Source organism: Oncorhynchus gorbuscha, linkage group LG11 (assembly GCF_021184085.1).
Source record: "Oncorhynchus gorbuscha isolate QuinsamMale2020 ecotype Even-year linkage group LG11, OgorEven_v1.0, whole genome shotgun sequence".
Lineage (NCBI taxonomy): Eukaryota > Metazoa > Chordata > Actinopteri > Salmoniformes > Salmonidae > Oncorhynchus > Oncorhynchus gorbuscha.
This window is the reverse complement of record NC_060183.1, coordinates 1,749,217-1,765,637: the sequence shown is the minus strand read 5'-3', so window position 1 is coordinate 1,765,637 and position 16,421 is coordinate 1,749,217. Positions and strand designations below refer to the sequence as shown.

The 16,421-nt window shown below is 45.4% G+C and overlaps 1 protein-coding gene across 1 annotated transcript in view; it reads right to left on the bottom strand.

Annotated features, from left to right (window-relative positions):
* Window positions 1–4,483: 4,483 nt before the first annotated feature.
* The window catches only part of lyst (lysosomal trafficking regulator), a 245,382-nt gene continuing 233,444 nt past the window's right edge, over window positions 4,484–16,421 (bottom strand). The window contains 4 exon segments of the mRNA XM_046368397.1: window positions 4,484–5,917; window positions 9,827–9,983; window positions 13,364–13,461; window positions 13,540–13,679. Of these exon segments, the coding sequence (XP_046224353.1) occupies window positions 5,707–5,917; window positions 9,827–9,983; window positions 13,364–13,461; window positions 13,540–13,679 (606 nt within the window). The 3' untranslated portion in view covers window positions 4,484–5,706.

Genomic DNA, 16,421 nt, shown 5'->3' with positions numbered 1-16,421 from the left:
AGAAAGCAAATTACAGACTCCTCTTTAAACCTGCGTATTCCTCCAAACCTCAGTTGTCCTGAGTCTGCACAACTCTGCCAGGACCTAGGATCAAGAGAGACGCTCAAGTGTTTTAGTACTATATCTCTTGACACAATGATGAAAATAATCATGGCCTCTAAACCTTCAAGCTGTATACTGGACCCTATTCCAACTAAACTACTGAAAGAGCTGCTTCCTGTGCTTGGCCCTCCTATGTTGAACATAATAAACGGCTCTCTAACCACTGGATGTGTACCAAACTCACTAAAAGTGGCAGTAATAAAGCCTCTCTTGAAAAAGCCAAACCTTGACCCAGAAAATATAAAAAACTATCGGCCTATATCGAATCTTCCATTCCTCTCAAAGATTTTAGAGAAGGCTGTTGCGCAGCAACTCACTGCCTTCCTGAAGACAATGTATACGAAATGCTTCAGTCTGGTTTTAGACCCCATCATAGCACTGAGACGGCACTTGTGAAGGTGGTAAATGACATTTTAATGGCATCAGACCGAGGCTATGCATCTGTCCTCGTGCTCCTAGAACTTAGTGATGCTTTTGATACCATCGATCACGACATTCTTTTGGAGAGATTGGAAACCCAAATTGGTCTACACAGACATGTTTTGGCCTGGTTTAGGTCTTATCTGTCGGAAAGATATCAGTTTGTCTCTGTGAATGGTTTGTCCTCTGACAAATCAACTGTACATTTCGGTGTTCCTCAAGGTTCTGTTTTAGGACCACTATTGTTTTCACTATATATTTTACCTCTTGGGGATGTTATTCGAAAACATAATGTGAACTTTCACTGCTATGCGGATGACACACAGCTGTACATTTCAATGAAACATGGTGAAGCCCCAAAATTGCCCTCACTAGAAGCATGTGTTTCAGACATAAGGAAGTGGATGGCTGCAAACTTTCTACTATTAAACTCGGACAAAACAGAGATGCTTGTTCTAGGTCCCAAGAAACAAAGAGATCTTCTGTTGAATCTGACAATTAATCTTAATGGTTGTACAGTCGTCTCATATAAAACTGTGAAGGACCTCGGCGTTACTCTGGACCCTGATCTCTCTTTTGAAGAACATATCAAGACCATTTCGAGGACAGCTTTTTTCCATCTACGTAACATTGCAAAAATCAGAAACTTTCTGTCCAAAAATGATGCAGAAAAATTAATCCATGCTTTTGTCACTTCTAGGTTAGACTACTGCAATGCTCTATTTTCCGGCTACCCGGATAAAGCACTAAATAAACTTCAGTTAGTGCTAAATACGGCTGCTAGAATCCTGACTAGAACCAAAAAATTTGATCATATTACTCCAGTGCTAGCCTCTCTACACTGGCTTCCTGTCAAAGCAAGGGCTGATTTCAAGGTTTTACTGCTAACCTACAAAGCATTACATGGGCTTGCTCCTACCTACCTCTCTGATTTGGTCCTGCCGTACATACCTACACGTACGCTACGGTCACAAGACGCAGGCCTCCTAATTGTCCCTAGAATTTCTAAGCAAACAGCTGGAGGCAGGGCTTTCTCCTATAGAGCTCCATTTTTATAGAACGGTCTGCCTACCCATGTCAGAGACGCAAACTCGGTCTCAACCTTTAAGTCTTTACTGAAGACTCATCTCTTCAGTGGGTCATATGATTGAGTGTAGTCTGGCCCAGGAGTGGGAAGGTGAACGGAAAGGCTCTGGAGCAACGAACCGCCCTTGCTGTCTCTGCCTGGCCGGTTCCCCTTTTCCACTGGGATTCTCTGCCTCTAACCCTGTTACGGGGCTGAGTCACTGGCTTGCTGGGGCTCTCTCGTGCCGTCCCTGGGGGGGGTGCGTCACCTGGGTGGGTTGATTCACTGTTGTGGTCGGCCTGTCTGGGTCCCCCCTTGGGTTGTACCGTGTCGGAGATCTTTGTGGGCTATACTCGGCCTTGTCTCAGGATGGTAAGTTGGTGGTTGAAGATTTCCCTCTAGTGGTGTGGGGGCTGTGCTTTGGCAAAGTGGGTGGGGTTATATCCTTCCTGTTTGGCCCTGTCCGGGGGTGTCCTCGGATGGGGCCACAGTGTCTCCTGACCCCTCCTGTCTCAGCCTCCAGTATTTATGCTGCAGTAGTTTATGTGTCGGGGGGCTAGGGTCAGTTTGTTTATCTGGAGTACTTCTCCTGTCCTATTCAGGTGTCCTGTGTGAATCTAAGTGTGCGTTCTCTAATTCTCTCCTTCTCTCTTTCTTTCTCTCTCTCGGAGGACCTGAGCCCTAGGACCATGCCCCAGGACTACCTGACATGATGACTCCTTGCTGTCCCCAGTCCACCTGGCCATGCTGCTGCTCCAGTTTCAACTGGCCTGGGCCCTAGGACCATGTCCCAGGACTACCTGACATGAGGACTCCTTGCTGTCCCCAGTCCACCTGGCCATGCTCCTGCTCCAGTTTCAACTGTTCTGCCTTACTATTATTCAACCATGCTGGTCATTTATGAACATTTGAACATCTTGGCCACGTTCTGTTATAATCTCCACCCGGCACAGCCAGAAGAGGACTGGCCACCCCACATATGCTCTCTCTAATTCTCTCTTTCTTTCTCTCTCTCGGAGGACCTGAGCCCTAGGACCGTGCCCCAGGACTACCTGACATGATGGCTCCTTGCTGTCCCCAGTCCACCTGACTGTGCTGCTGCTCCAGTTTCAACTGTTCTGCCTTATTGTTATTTGACCATGCTGGTCATTTATGAACATTTGAACATCTTGGTCATGTTCTGTTATAATCTCTACCCGGCACAGCCAGAAGAGGACTGGCCACCCCACATAGCCCGGTTCCTCTCTAGGTTTCTTCCTAGGTTTTGGCCTTTCTAGGGAGTTTTTCCTAGCCACCGTGCTTTTACACCTGCATTGTTTGCTGTTTGGGGTTTTAGGCTGGGTTTCTGTACAGCACTTTGAGATATCAGCTGATGTACGAAGGGCTATATAAATAAATTTGATTTGATTTGATATACACTAGCCATTGAGCCTTTTTTGGGCCTGCTACGCAAGAGATGGCAGGGAGTGTGCTGGACAGGCGTGGGTGTGGTGACAGGCGTGGGTGTGGTGACAGGCGTGGGTGTGGTGACAGGCGTGGCAGTGTCGGTGTATGCAGATGAGGTTTCTGTGATGGTCAGGGATATGCACTAGAGGCTAGTCTGAAGGTGTACAAGGAGCTTCGTCAGCTAATGTAAACTGGGGCAAGACCAAAGCTCTGTTATGTGGGGCATGGGGAGATGGGGTTTGCAGTGGGGTTGTGAAGGGTTTAAAATGTTGGGGGTGTACCTGGGCTTGGAGAGGTGGGTCAGGAAGAACTGGGAGGGGCTGCCACAGGCAGTGGTGTCAAGACTGGCCAGGTGGAGGTGGCTCCTGTCCCAAGTGTCATATAGAGGGAGGGTGCTGATAATCAACAACCTGGTAGCATCTCCCTGTTGCATTAACTGTCTGTCCTCAACCCCCCTGCCGGTCTGCTGGGAGAGGAGGGGTGGAAAACCCCAGAAGTCCTGGCACAACAAACAGAACTAACATCTCTAACATCAGTGCAGTGGATATTCCTTTATTAAAGGGGGTGGGGGGTTTAATGAAATTGCCTCGCTCTCTCCCTCCTCTCTGGTGCCTCTCTCCCTCTGGTGCCTCTCTCCCTCTGGTGCCTCTCTCCCTCTGATTGTGTAGTAGTGGAGATATACACTCATTCAATTAATTGCTAATTACCAGGGTGTTTTGATGTCTCCTGGGATGTTGCAGCGGCTCCCCAGAGGTCTGTAATCCTGGCAGCAGGAGCTAGAGTGGGAGACTAGAAGAGAGATCAGGGGACAGACTACACCGCTGTCTGGATCAAGCCACTAATTTAACATGGCTGTGAGAGGAGAGGAGAGCTCAGAGGACAGACTACACTGCTGTCTGGATCAAGCCACTAATTTAACATGGCTGTGAGAGGAGAGCTCAGAGGACAGACTACACTGCTGTCTGGATCAAGCCACTACTTTAACAGGGCTGTGAGAGAGGAGAGGAGAGCTCAGAGGACAGACTACACTGCTGTCTGGATCAGGCCACTACTTTAACAGGGCTGTGAGAGAGGAGAGGAGAGCTCAGAGGACAGACTACACTGCTCTCTCTCCCTGTACGACACAGTTGATGGCTGTAAGAATCAGTTGATGGCTGTAAGAATCAGTTGATGGCTGTAAGAATCAGTTGATGGCTGTAAGAATCAGTTGATGGCTGTAAGAATCAGTTGATGGCTGTAAGAATCAGTTGATGGCTGAAAGAATCAGTTGATGGCTGTAAGAATCAGTTGATGGCTGTAAGAATCAGTTGATGGCTGTAAGAATCAGTTGATGGCTGTAGTTGCATTTGATGGCTGTAAGAATCAGTTGATGGCTGAAAGAATCAGTTGATGGCTGCAGTGCATTGGAGAGGGAGCCGTTTCAGACCAGTAAACACAAGGACAAAACTCAACAGCAAATCATTCTCAGCTTTCATTGATAATAAGAAATAACAACAACAACACTTTAAGGAAGCCAATGCAAAAACAAAGAGTGAAAACAAAATGACACAAGAAACAGGATTGATACAAGGCAGGAAACAGGATTGATACAAGGCAGGAACACAATGTAGTTAGTGCTTTCAAGCTATCACACACCCACACACCCACACACGCACCTGCACCCATTCATCCATCCATCCATCCATCGCAGTCTCCTTAATTCCAGCATGCAAGAAGAGGCCTTTAGGGCACAGACCAGGACATTACAGGCAACACAATCCACGTCATCCCAGATCCCCCTCTCTGGTTGACGTAGTCTAGAGTTCAGAGTGGACAGGAAGGGTATCTCAGTCCCCACAGGACCATGCAGGGTCATCTCCAGGTAGGTGACAGATATGCAGTGTGACCCTGTAACTGCAGCTTGTCCTGGTCTCTCAGGAATAAGAGCCGTCAGTCAGGTGACTCATGCAGAGAGACACATGCGTTGGCCGTCGAGAAGAGACGGGTCTTCAACCCTCTGCTCTGGCTTTGGATTGGTCAGACACTAGCAGAGGCGGGGCCTTCAGCACTCTGGTCTGACTTGGGATTGGTCAGATGTTATGTAGCAGCAGCTCACCAGGACAGTCCAAACAACCAATCAAGTCATCAGCAACACATTTCAGAAGGAAGGAACATTATTACCATGACAACAAAACCAAAACATTCCAAAAGCAAAAAAATGTATATCTAGATCTCTTTAATATCATATCTTAGCTTCATGTTAACAGCCGCTCGTCTGCTCGCACGGAAATTGCTGTAGATTACAGGAGGTGGGTCTTAGGGTCTGAGCTGAGGGCTTCGATTGGTCGTCTGCAGCATGTTGACATGTCTGCCTCCGGGCAGAGGGGAGAGAAGGGGACTGACTGCTCATGGAGAGGTTCAGGCAGTTCTGTCCGCCTGGAGAACTGTGGTTATTGTAGTTTTGTCCCAGGGTAGTCTGGAGCAATGTGTCAGAAGATAACTATGGGTATTGTAGTTCTGACTCAACATGCCAGCAGGTCTGGGGGAGTAGAGGACTGTGGGTATTGTAGTTCTGTCCCTCATGCGGTCTCTCAGGGTAGTCTGGGGCCATGCGTCAGAAAAGGACTATGGGTATTGTAATCATGTCTCTCAGGAGGATTGTGGGTAGTGTAGTCGTTCAAGGCCCTAGTCTGTCAGCTGGCAGCGTAGCTCGAGAGGAAACTGTAGAACATGGGCAGTTTCATCCTCTGCTGGTCTCTCCTACACCAGGCCATGACCGTCCCCTCGCTGTTAGCTGTGTACAGGTGATGACCGTCACATGAATATGTCAGGCTGATGATAGGCTTGTTCGACTTGGGGAAGGTGATCTCTCTCACTGGCTTCAAGTCCCACGTGCTCCACAGCCTGAATGATGAACAAGGAGGAGGCCCGTTATGTAACATTTATTCAGGAAGACACTCATTCATATTCAGAACACCTTTATGTCATACCCAGGTTTCCAGCCAATCGGCGACAGTTATTCCATGAGCATAGTAAATCATTTGCATATAAACAATATGAGCATTTTCCCAGAAGAGAAGTTTTTTCATCATATTGATTTGTTGCAGATACAAGGCTGTGATGACGTAGTAAACAGAAACGCATACAGTGGGGAGAACTAGTATTTGATACACTGCCGATTCTGCGGGGTTTCCTACTTACAAAGCATGTAGAGGTCTGTAATTTTTTATCACAAGTACACTTCAACTGTGAGAGACGGAATCGAAAACAAAAATCACATTGTATGATTTTTAAGTAAATAATTTGCATTCCAATGTACCGAATAAAAAATACAAGTTAAAATGGGATTCCATCTCAAATGTTTTCCGTTTATAATGAATGTTCTCACTCTGGTCTTGGTTCGTTCTCTCTAGCCAACAGAGACAGTGTGGGTAGACTACAGTTCCTTCAGGAAGTATTGGTACGTTCTCTCTAGCCAACAGAGACAGTGTGGGTAGGTAGACTACAGTTCCTTCAGGAAGTATTGGTACGTTCTCTCTAGCCAACAGAGACAGTGTGGGTAGGTAGACTACAGTTCCTTCAGGAAGTATTGGTACGTTCTCTCTAGCCAACAGAGACAGTGTGGGTAGGTAGACTACAGTTCCTTCAGGAAGTATTGGTACGTTCTCTCTAGCCAACAGAGACAGTGTGGGTAGACTACAGTTCCTTCAGGAAGTATTGGTACGTTCTCTCTAGCCAACAGAGACAGTGTGGGTAGACTACAGTTCCTTCAGGAAGTATTGGTACGTTCTCTCTAGCCAACAGAGACAGTGTGGGTAGACTACAGTTCCTTCAGGAAGTATTGGTACGTTCTCTCTAGCCAACAGAGACAGTGTGGGTAGACTACAGTTCCTTTAGGAAGTATTGGTACGTTCTCTCTAGCCAACAGAGACAGTGTGGGTAGGTAGACTACAGTTCCTTCAGGAAGTATTGGTACGTTCTCTCTAGCCAACAGAGACAGTGTGGGTAGGTAGACTACAGTTCCTTCAGGAAGTATTGGTACGTTCTCTCTAGCCAACAGAGACAGTGTGGGTAGGTAGACTACAGTTCCTTCAGGAAGTATTCACACCCCTTGACTTATTCTACATGTTGTGTTAGTCTGAATTCAAAATGGATTAAATATATATTTTTTCTCACCCATCTACACACAATACCCCATAATGACAAAATGAAAACATGTTTTTAGACATTTTGGTAAATGTTTTGAAAATTAAATACAGAAATATCTCATTTTCAATCCCCAGAGTCAAAACTTTGAAGAAGTATATTTGGCAGCTTTTACAGCTGTGAGTCTTTCTGGGTAAGGCTCAAAGAGCTGTGAGTCTTTCTGGGTAAGGCTCAAAGAGCTGCGAGTCTTTCTGGGTAAGGCTCTAAGAGCTGTGAGTCTTTCTGGGTAAGGCTCAAAGAGCTGCGAGTCTTTCTGGGTAAGGCTCAAAGAGCTGCGAGTCTTTCTGGGGAAGGCTCAAAGAGCTGTGAGTCTTTCTGGGGAAGGCTCAAAGAGCTGTGAGTCTTTCTGGGGAAGGCTCAAAGAGCTGTGAGTCTTTCTGAGTAAGGCTCTAAGAGCTGTGAGTCTTTCTGAGTAAGGCTCTAAGAGCTGTGAGTCTTTCTGGGTAAGGCTCAAAGAGCTGTGAGTCTTTCTGGGTAAGGCTCAAAGAGCTGTGAGTCTTTCTGGGTAAGGCTCAAAGAGCTGTGAGTCTTTCTGGGTAAGGCTCAAAGAGCTGTGAGTCTTTCTGGGTAAGGCTCAAAGAGCTGTGGGTCTTTCTGGGTAAGGCTCAAAGAGCTGTGAGTCTTTCTGGGTAAGGCTCAAAGAGCTGTGAGTCTTTCTGGGTAAGGCTCAAAGAGCTGTGAGTCTTTCTGGGTAAGGCTCAAAGAGCTGTGAGTCTTTCTGGGTAAGGCTCAAAGAGCTGTGAGTCTTTCTGGGTAAGGCTCAAAGAGCTGTGAGTCTTTCTGGGTAAGGCTCAAAGAGCTGTGAGTCTTTCTGGGTAAGGCTCAAAGAGCTGTGAGTCTTTCTGGGTAAGGCTCAAAGAGCTGTGAGTCTTTCTGGGTAAGGCTCAAAGAGCTGTGAGTCTTTCTGGGTAAGGCTCAAAGAGCTGTGAGTCTTTCTGGGTAAGGCTCTAAGAGCTGTGAGTCTTTCTGAGTAAGGCTCTAAGAGCTGTGAGTCTTTCTGGGTAAGGCTCTAAGAGCTGTGAATCTTTCTGGGTAAGGCTCTAAGAGCTGTGAGTCTTTCTGGGTAAGGCTTTAAGAGCTGTGAGTCTTTCAGGGTAATCTCAGTGTCTGGTAGAAAGCAGATTGAACCAGGTATTTTAGGATTTTGCCTGTGCTTAGTTCTATTCAGTTTATTTAAATCTTGAAAAACTCCCCAGTCCTTAACGATTACAAGCATACCCATAACATGATGCAGCCACCACTATGCTTGAAGATATGGAGAGTGGTACTCAGTGATGTATTGGATTTACCTCAAACATAATACTTTGAATTCCGGACATAAGTTAAGAAATTAACATTTTCTGTAGTTTTAATTAAATGCCTTACTGCAAACAGGATGCATGTTTTGCAATATTTGTATTCTGTACAGGTTTCCTTCTTTTCACTCTGTCATATTGTTGATCCATCCTCAGGTTTCTCTTATCACAGCCATTACACTCGAACTGTTTTAAAGTCACCATTGGCCTCATGTTGAAAATCCCTGAGAAGTTTCCTTCCTCTCCGGCAACTGAGTTAAGAAGGGCGCCTGTATCTTTGTAGTGACTGGGTGTATTGATACACCATCTAAAGTGTAATTAATAACTTCACCAGGCTCAAAGGGATATTCAATGTCTGCTTTTTTTTTTACCCATCTACCAATAGGTGCCCTTCTTTGTGAGGCATTGGAAAACCTCTGGGTCTTTGCTCGACTGAGGGACCTTACAGATACTTGTACGTGTGGGGTAAAGAGATGAGGTAGTCATTCAGAAATCATTTTAAACACTAGTGTTGCACACTGAGTCCATGACACTTATTATGTGACTTGTTAAGCACATTTTGACTCCTGAACATATTTAGGTCATAACAAAGAAGTTAAATACTTATTGACTCAAGACATCAGTTTTTAACTTAAAATAACATAATTTACATTTTGTAACAACAAAAATGAGGACAAGTCGAGGGGTGTGAATACTGTCTGAAGGCTCTGAACACGAGGAGATTGTTATAGAAAAAGAGACAGATGACTTTTCTCTGTGAAACGGCAGCCAAGTCCACATTTATCAAAAGGAGCATCAACACCAACATCATCATGTAACTCAGTTTATCAATATTGGGTAAATCAATATTTGTGCAGAAAGGCGTTTCAGCCACAATCACTTTTACCGACACGAAAAAAGATCACACCGTATTTTGTTTTGTCGACATTTGAAAAGTTTATCGACAAATGTGAGGTTTCCATCAGACCTGTTGTGACATTCTCCAACGTGTACTTTACTCACATTAAACGTTTGGTTGGAAACCTGGGTAAAGCTGGACAATTGGTTTGTAGCGGCATAAAAATATAAAAACAAACACATTAAAAACAGCCACAAGGAAACAGACTCGTACACACACAGAGAGACAGACTCGTACACACACAGAGAGACAGACTCGTACACACACAGAGAGACAGACTCGTACACACACAGAGAGACAGACTCGTACACACACAGAGAGACAGACTCGTACACACACAGAGAGACAGACTCGTACACACACAGAGAGACAGACTCGTACACACACAGAGAGACAGACTGGGAAGCTGCTCACCTGACCACTCCGTTCTCCAGTCCCCCTGTAATGACGTTGACAGACACTCCCTCCGGCTGATTGGAGAACGCCACAGAGCAGATGATCTCACGACAGTGGACGTGGCCAATCAGATCGCCGTTCACAGTCCACAACCGTAGGTCACTGCCCCCGCCCACTGGATGAACACAATGACATCATAGGTTAGAGGATGAGTCAGACAGACAGGTCCTCCCACTAGACTATATACAGTAACAGACAGGTCCTCCCACTAGACTATATACAGTAACAGACAGGTCCTCCCACTAGACTATATACAGTAACAGACAGGTCCTCCCACTAGACTATATACAGTAACAGACAGGTCCTCCCACTAGACTATATACAGTAACAGACAGGTCCTCCCACTAGACTATATACAGTAACAGACAGGTCCTCCCACTAGACTATATACAGTAACAGACAGGTCCTCCCACTAGACTATATACAGTATACAGTAACAGACAGGTCCAGGTCCTCCCACTAGACTATATACAGTAACAGACAGGTCCTCCCACTAGACTATATACAGTAACAGACAGGTCCTCCCACTAGACTATATACAGTAACAGACAGGTCCTCCCACTAGACTATATACAGTAACAGACAGGTCCTCCCACTAGACTATATACAGTAACAGACAGGTCCTCCCACTAGACTATATACAGTAACAGACAGGTCCTCCCACTAGACTATATACAGTAACAGACAGGTCCTCCCACTAGACTATATACCAGACAGGTCCTCCCACTAGACTATATACAGTAACAGACAGGTCCTCCCACTAGACTATATACAGTAACAGACAGGTCCTCCCACTACTAGAACTATATACAGTAACAGACAGGTCCTCCCACTAGACTATATACAGTAACAGACAGGTCCTCCCACTAGACTATATACAGTAACAGACAGGTCCTCCCACTAGACTATATACAGTAACAGACAGGTCCTCCCACTAGACTATATACAGTAACAGACAGGTCCTCCCACTAGACTATATACAGTAACAGACAGGTCCTCCCACTAGACTATATACAGTAACAGACAGGTCCTCCCACTAGACTATATACAGTAACAGACAGGTCCTCCCACTAGACTATATACAGTAACAGACAGGTCCTCCCACTAGACTATATACAGTAACAGACAGGTCCTCCCACTAGACTATATACAGTAACAGACAGGTCCTCCCACTAGACTATATACAGTAACAGACAGGTCCTCCCACTAGACTATATACAGTAACAGACAGGTCCTCCCACTAGACTATATACAGTAACAGACAGGTCCTCCCACTAGACTATATACAGTAACAGACAGGTCCTCCCACTAGACTATATACAGTAACAGACAGGTCCTCCCACTAGACTATATACAGTAACAGACAGGTCCTCCCACTAGACTATATACAGTAACAGACAGGTCCTCCCACTAGACTATATACAGTAACAGACAGGTCCTCCCACTAGACTATATACAGTAACAGACAGGTCCTCCCACTAGACTATATACAGTAACAGACAGGTCCTCCCACTAGACTATATACAGTAACAGACAGGTCCTCCCACTAGACTATATACAGTAACAGACAGGTCCTCCCACTAGACTATATACAGACAGGTCCTCCCACTAGTAACAGACAGGTCCTCCCACTAGACTATATACAGTAACAGACAGGTCCTCCCACTAGACTATATACAGTAACAGACAGGTCCTCCCACTAGACTATATACAGTAACAGACAGGTCCTCCCACTAGACTATATACAGTAACAGACAGGTCCTCCCACTAGACTATATACAGTAACAGACAGGTCCTCCCACTAGACTATATACAGTAACAGACAGGTCCTCCCACTAGACTATATACAGTAACAGACAGGTCCTCCCACTAGACTATATACAGTAACAGACAGGTCCTCCCACTAGACTATATACAGTAACAGACAGGTCCTCCCACTAGACTATATACAGTAACAGACAGGTCCTCCCACTAGACTATATACAGTAACAGACAGGTCCTCCCACTAGACTATATACAGTAACAGACAGGTCCTCCCACTAGACTATATAACAGACAGGTCCTCCCAAGACAGAACAGACAGGTCCTCCCACTAGACTATATACAGTAACAGACAGGTCCTCCCACTAGACTATATACAGTAACAGACAGGTCCTCCCACTAGACTATATACAGTAACAGACAGGTCCTCCCACTAGACTATATACAGTAACAGACAGGTCCTCCCACTAGACTATATACAGTAACAGACAGGTCCCACTCCCACTAGACTATATACAGTAACAGACAGGTCCTCCCACTAGACTATATACAGTAACAGACAGGTCCTCCCACTAGACTATATACAGTAACAGACAGGTCCTCCCACTAGACTATATACAGTAACAGACAGGTCCTCCCACTAGACTATATACAGTAACAGACAGGTCCTCCCACTAGACTATATACAGTAACAGACAGGTCCTCCCACTAGACTATATACAGTAACAGACAGGTCCTCCCACTAGACTATATACAGTAACAGACAGGTCCTCCCACTAGACTATATACAGTAACAGACAGGTCCTCCCACTAGACTATATACAGTAACAGACAGGTCCTCCCACTAGACTATATACAGTAACAGACAGGTCCTCCCACTAGACTATATACAGTAACAGACAGGTCCTCCCACTAGACTATATACAGTAACAGACAGGTCCTCCCACTAGACTATATACAGTAACAGACAGGTCCTCCCACTAGACTATATACAGTAACAGACAGGTCCTCCCACTAGACTATATACAGTAACAGACAGGTCCTCCCACTAGACTATATACAGTAACAGACAGGTCCTCCCACTAGACTATATACAGTAACAGACAGGTCCTCCCACTAGACTATATACAGTAACAGACAGGTCCTCCCACTAGACTATATACAGTAACAGACAGGTCCTCCCAGACTATATACAGTAGACTCCTCCCATATACAGTAACAGACAGGTCCTCCCACTAGACTATATACAGTAACAGACAGGTCCTCCCACTAGACTATATACAGTAACAGACAGGTCCTCCCACTAGACTATATACAGTAACAGACAGGTCCTCCCACTAGACTATATACAGAACAGACAGGTCCTATATACAGTAACAGACAGGTCCTCCCACTAGACTATATACAGTAACAGACAGGTCCTCCCACTAGACTATATACAGTAACAGACAGGTCCTCCCACTAGACTATATACAGTAACAGACAGGTCCTCCCACTAGACTATATACAGTAACAGACAGGTCCTCCCACTAGACTATATACAGTAACAGACAGGTCCTCCCACTAGACTATATACAGTAACAGACAGGTCCTCCCACTAGACTATATACAGTAACAGACAGGTCCTCCCACTAGACTATATACAGTAACAGACAGGTCCTCCCACTAGACTATATACAGTAACAGACAGGTCCTCCCACCAGACTACTCTATTTACATCATACAGTTCCTCACCTGAGTCACAGACCGTAGCGATGTCCCCTGTGGTCTCACTGGCTGACACTGCGGTCACCGGGCTCTTGTGACCTGTCAGGCTCTGGACATAACACAACCTAACAAGACAAACAACAGGTCATTTTCACCCTGTCTTTCATGAATAACGAAGGGACATTGTCACCATGTACACTCACCTGTTGAGGTCCCAGAGGATGCATGTTCCATCCCTGGACACAGAGATAAGGATGCTGTATGGTTTACACACATGGAGGCTGGTCACCTCAGAGCTGTGGCCATACAGGTGGACCCGAGACTCTACCTCCATCTCTGTAGGCTGCAGGAAGAGATGCACAGGGAGGAGGAAGTTATATATAGGAGCATAAGAAACACAAGACCAAACCTAAAAGCATTAGAGAATGAAACATGGTTTGATGATGATGGAGAAATCTAAGGAAGTGTCATGATGCTGGCCTTGGGGTAGGTTTATGACAGTCATAAATACCTCTCCCCCTTTTTCCCTCTCTCTACCCAACTGATGTTACATTTGAAAACCCCTTGGTTAACATAGAGATTCTGGGAACATCAGAAGGTCCCGGGGGGAAATGAACTATATTCTGGTAATCCGACCAGTTCAACATATGAGGTGGTACTTAATGAATATGATGTCAGTTTGGTTGTCATCTGAGACATTCTCATCAATGATAAGATGACATAAACTCTACAGTGGAAAGTCTACACATTATAGTTATCAGATTCACATGGAATTGTTGTGCAATTGAAATGTTTCAATATTAAATTATTTGTGATGGGATGAAATGTGATTTTAGCTTCTAAAATGTGAGATTTGGGTTTTCATAAATGAATTAGGCCCGACTCAGTGGCCCGCTCACGTGAAGAGACATAGGTTATAACCAATGAAACACGCCCTCCTTACCCTTCCTATACAAGTCCTTCACGAAAATGTAACCTCCTGTTCCGAGGACGTGAGGACGACGGTCCATAGGTTGAAAAGGACTAACATGTCAACTACAGAACTAAGCCAACCTCAGCGTGAGCTTTAGTTGTGAATGGTATGAACTTTGAACTCTTATTCACTAAAGAAGTGAGACATCCTAGCCATTGAGTTAGCAACAGCAGCTATAAACGTGGGCTAGGAAAGGACAGACCGAGTATTCCGTCTACCACACAACGACGACACTACAACGTATCCCATTCACCACCAGAGAAATCTCTTCAAAGGACAAAGAATTCCGTTGGGCAACACGGCCATCCCATCTACCACCAACCTATTGAAGCGCAGCTCTGAGTAAATATTTATTGCATTTTCCTTTTCCAAATGGGCGGCAATTTAGAATGCATAAGATGTGTATTTTTACGATAGGACAGCTTCTCCCTTTGTCCCTCAGGCTTCCCGCTCTTTCACTCAAACCCAGCCCTTTTATTTTGTGTAACCAGCTGTCATATCCGTTCTGTCCACTAGGGCCGTTTTCCTTTATGACGTCATTTGTAATCAAGGTATGATTCATTCTGTGTATGTGTAATTCTGTGTGATTAGTTAGGTATTTAGTAAATAAATAATGAAACCCAATTTTGTATTGCTGATTCAACTTGTTAGCCAGGGTTCGTGAAGATAAAGTTGTAAATTCTTGGTTAAGATGAGACTGAATTAAGGTGACAATTAATATTGACTGCTATTGATGTAAAATATGACCAGGTCTTTAAGAGTTTATTTGGAAGATAACAGCTCTATAAATATTATTTTGTGGTGCCCCGACTTTCTTGTTAATTATTTTTACATGATTAGCTCAATCAGGTAATATTAATTACAGAGAAAGGATTTTATAGAATAGCATGTCTTTTCACTTAATCCGGCATAGCCAAAGACACGACAGGAGTAATTGAGAAATAATGCTAATCAAAGGCACAAGAGAACCAGACAACATAAATATACACCTTCAATATGGAGAAACATTGAAGCAATAAGAACAAAAACCAGAGCAGAAAATCACCTGGAATCCATAGAATCAAACCACTTCTGGGAGAATTGGAATAAATTAAACAAAACCTCATCAGGAGGAACTGGCTCTGCAGAGAAAACACCTTGCAACCCTCTACAGCAATATAACAAAGAGCCCAGAACAAAAATTAATAATCTTTTAGAAAGACACCACAAAAAATCTAAGTAAACTTCAATGCTATTTGTCTCTAAACAGACAGTACATGTTGGCAGACTATCTGACCACTGTGACTGATAGAAAACTGAGGAAAACATTGAGTAGGTAATCAGTGAGCAGTCTGGCTATAGAGACCAGTCGTCACAGACAAACCTGGCTGCCCAGAGAGGACAGTCTGGCTGCCCAGAGAGGACTGTCTGGCTAGACAAACCCTGGCTGCCCAGAGAGGACAGTCTGGCTGCCCAGAGAGGACTGTCTGGCTATAGAGACCGGTCGTCACAGACAAACCTGGCTGCCCAGAGAGGACAGTCTGGCTGCCCAGACAAACCTGGCTGCCCAGAGAGGACAGTCTGGCTATAGAGACCGGTCGTCACAGACAAACCTGGCTGCCCAGAGAGGACAGTCTGGCTATAGAGACCTGTCGTCACAGACAAACCTGGCTGCCCAGAGAGGACAGTCTGGCTGCCCAGAGAGGACTGTGGCTATAGAGACCGGTCGTCACAGACAAACCTGGCTGCCCAGAGAGGACAGTCTGGCTATAGAGACCGGTCGTCACAGACAAACCTGGCTGCCCAGACAGTCTGGCTAGGACAGTCTGGCAGTCTGGCTATAGAGACCTGTCGTCACAGACAAACCTGGCTGCCCAGAGAGGACAGTCTGGCTGCCCAGAGAGGACTGTCTGGCTATAGAGACCGGTCGTCACAGACAAACCTGGCTGCCCAGAGAGGACAGTCTGGCTATAGAGACCGGTCATCACAGACAAACCTGGCTGCCCAGAGAGGACAGGCTGGCTATAGAGACCAGTCATCACAGACAAACCTGGCTGCCCAGAGAGGACAGTCTGGCTATAGAGACCAGTCATCACAGACAAACCTGGCTGCCCAGAGAGGAGAGTGTGCTCA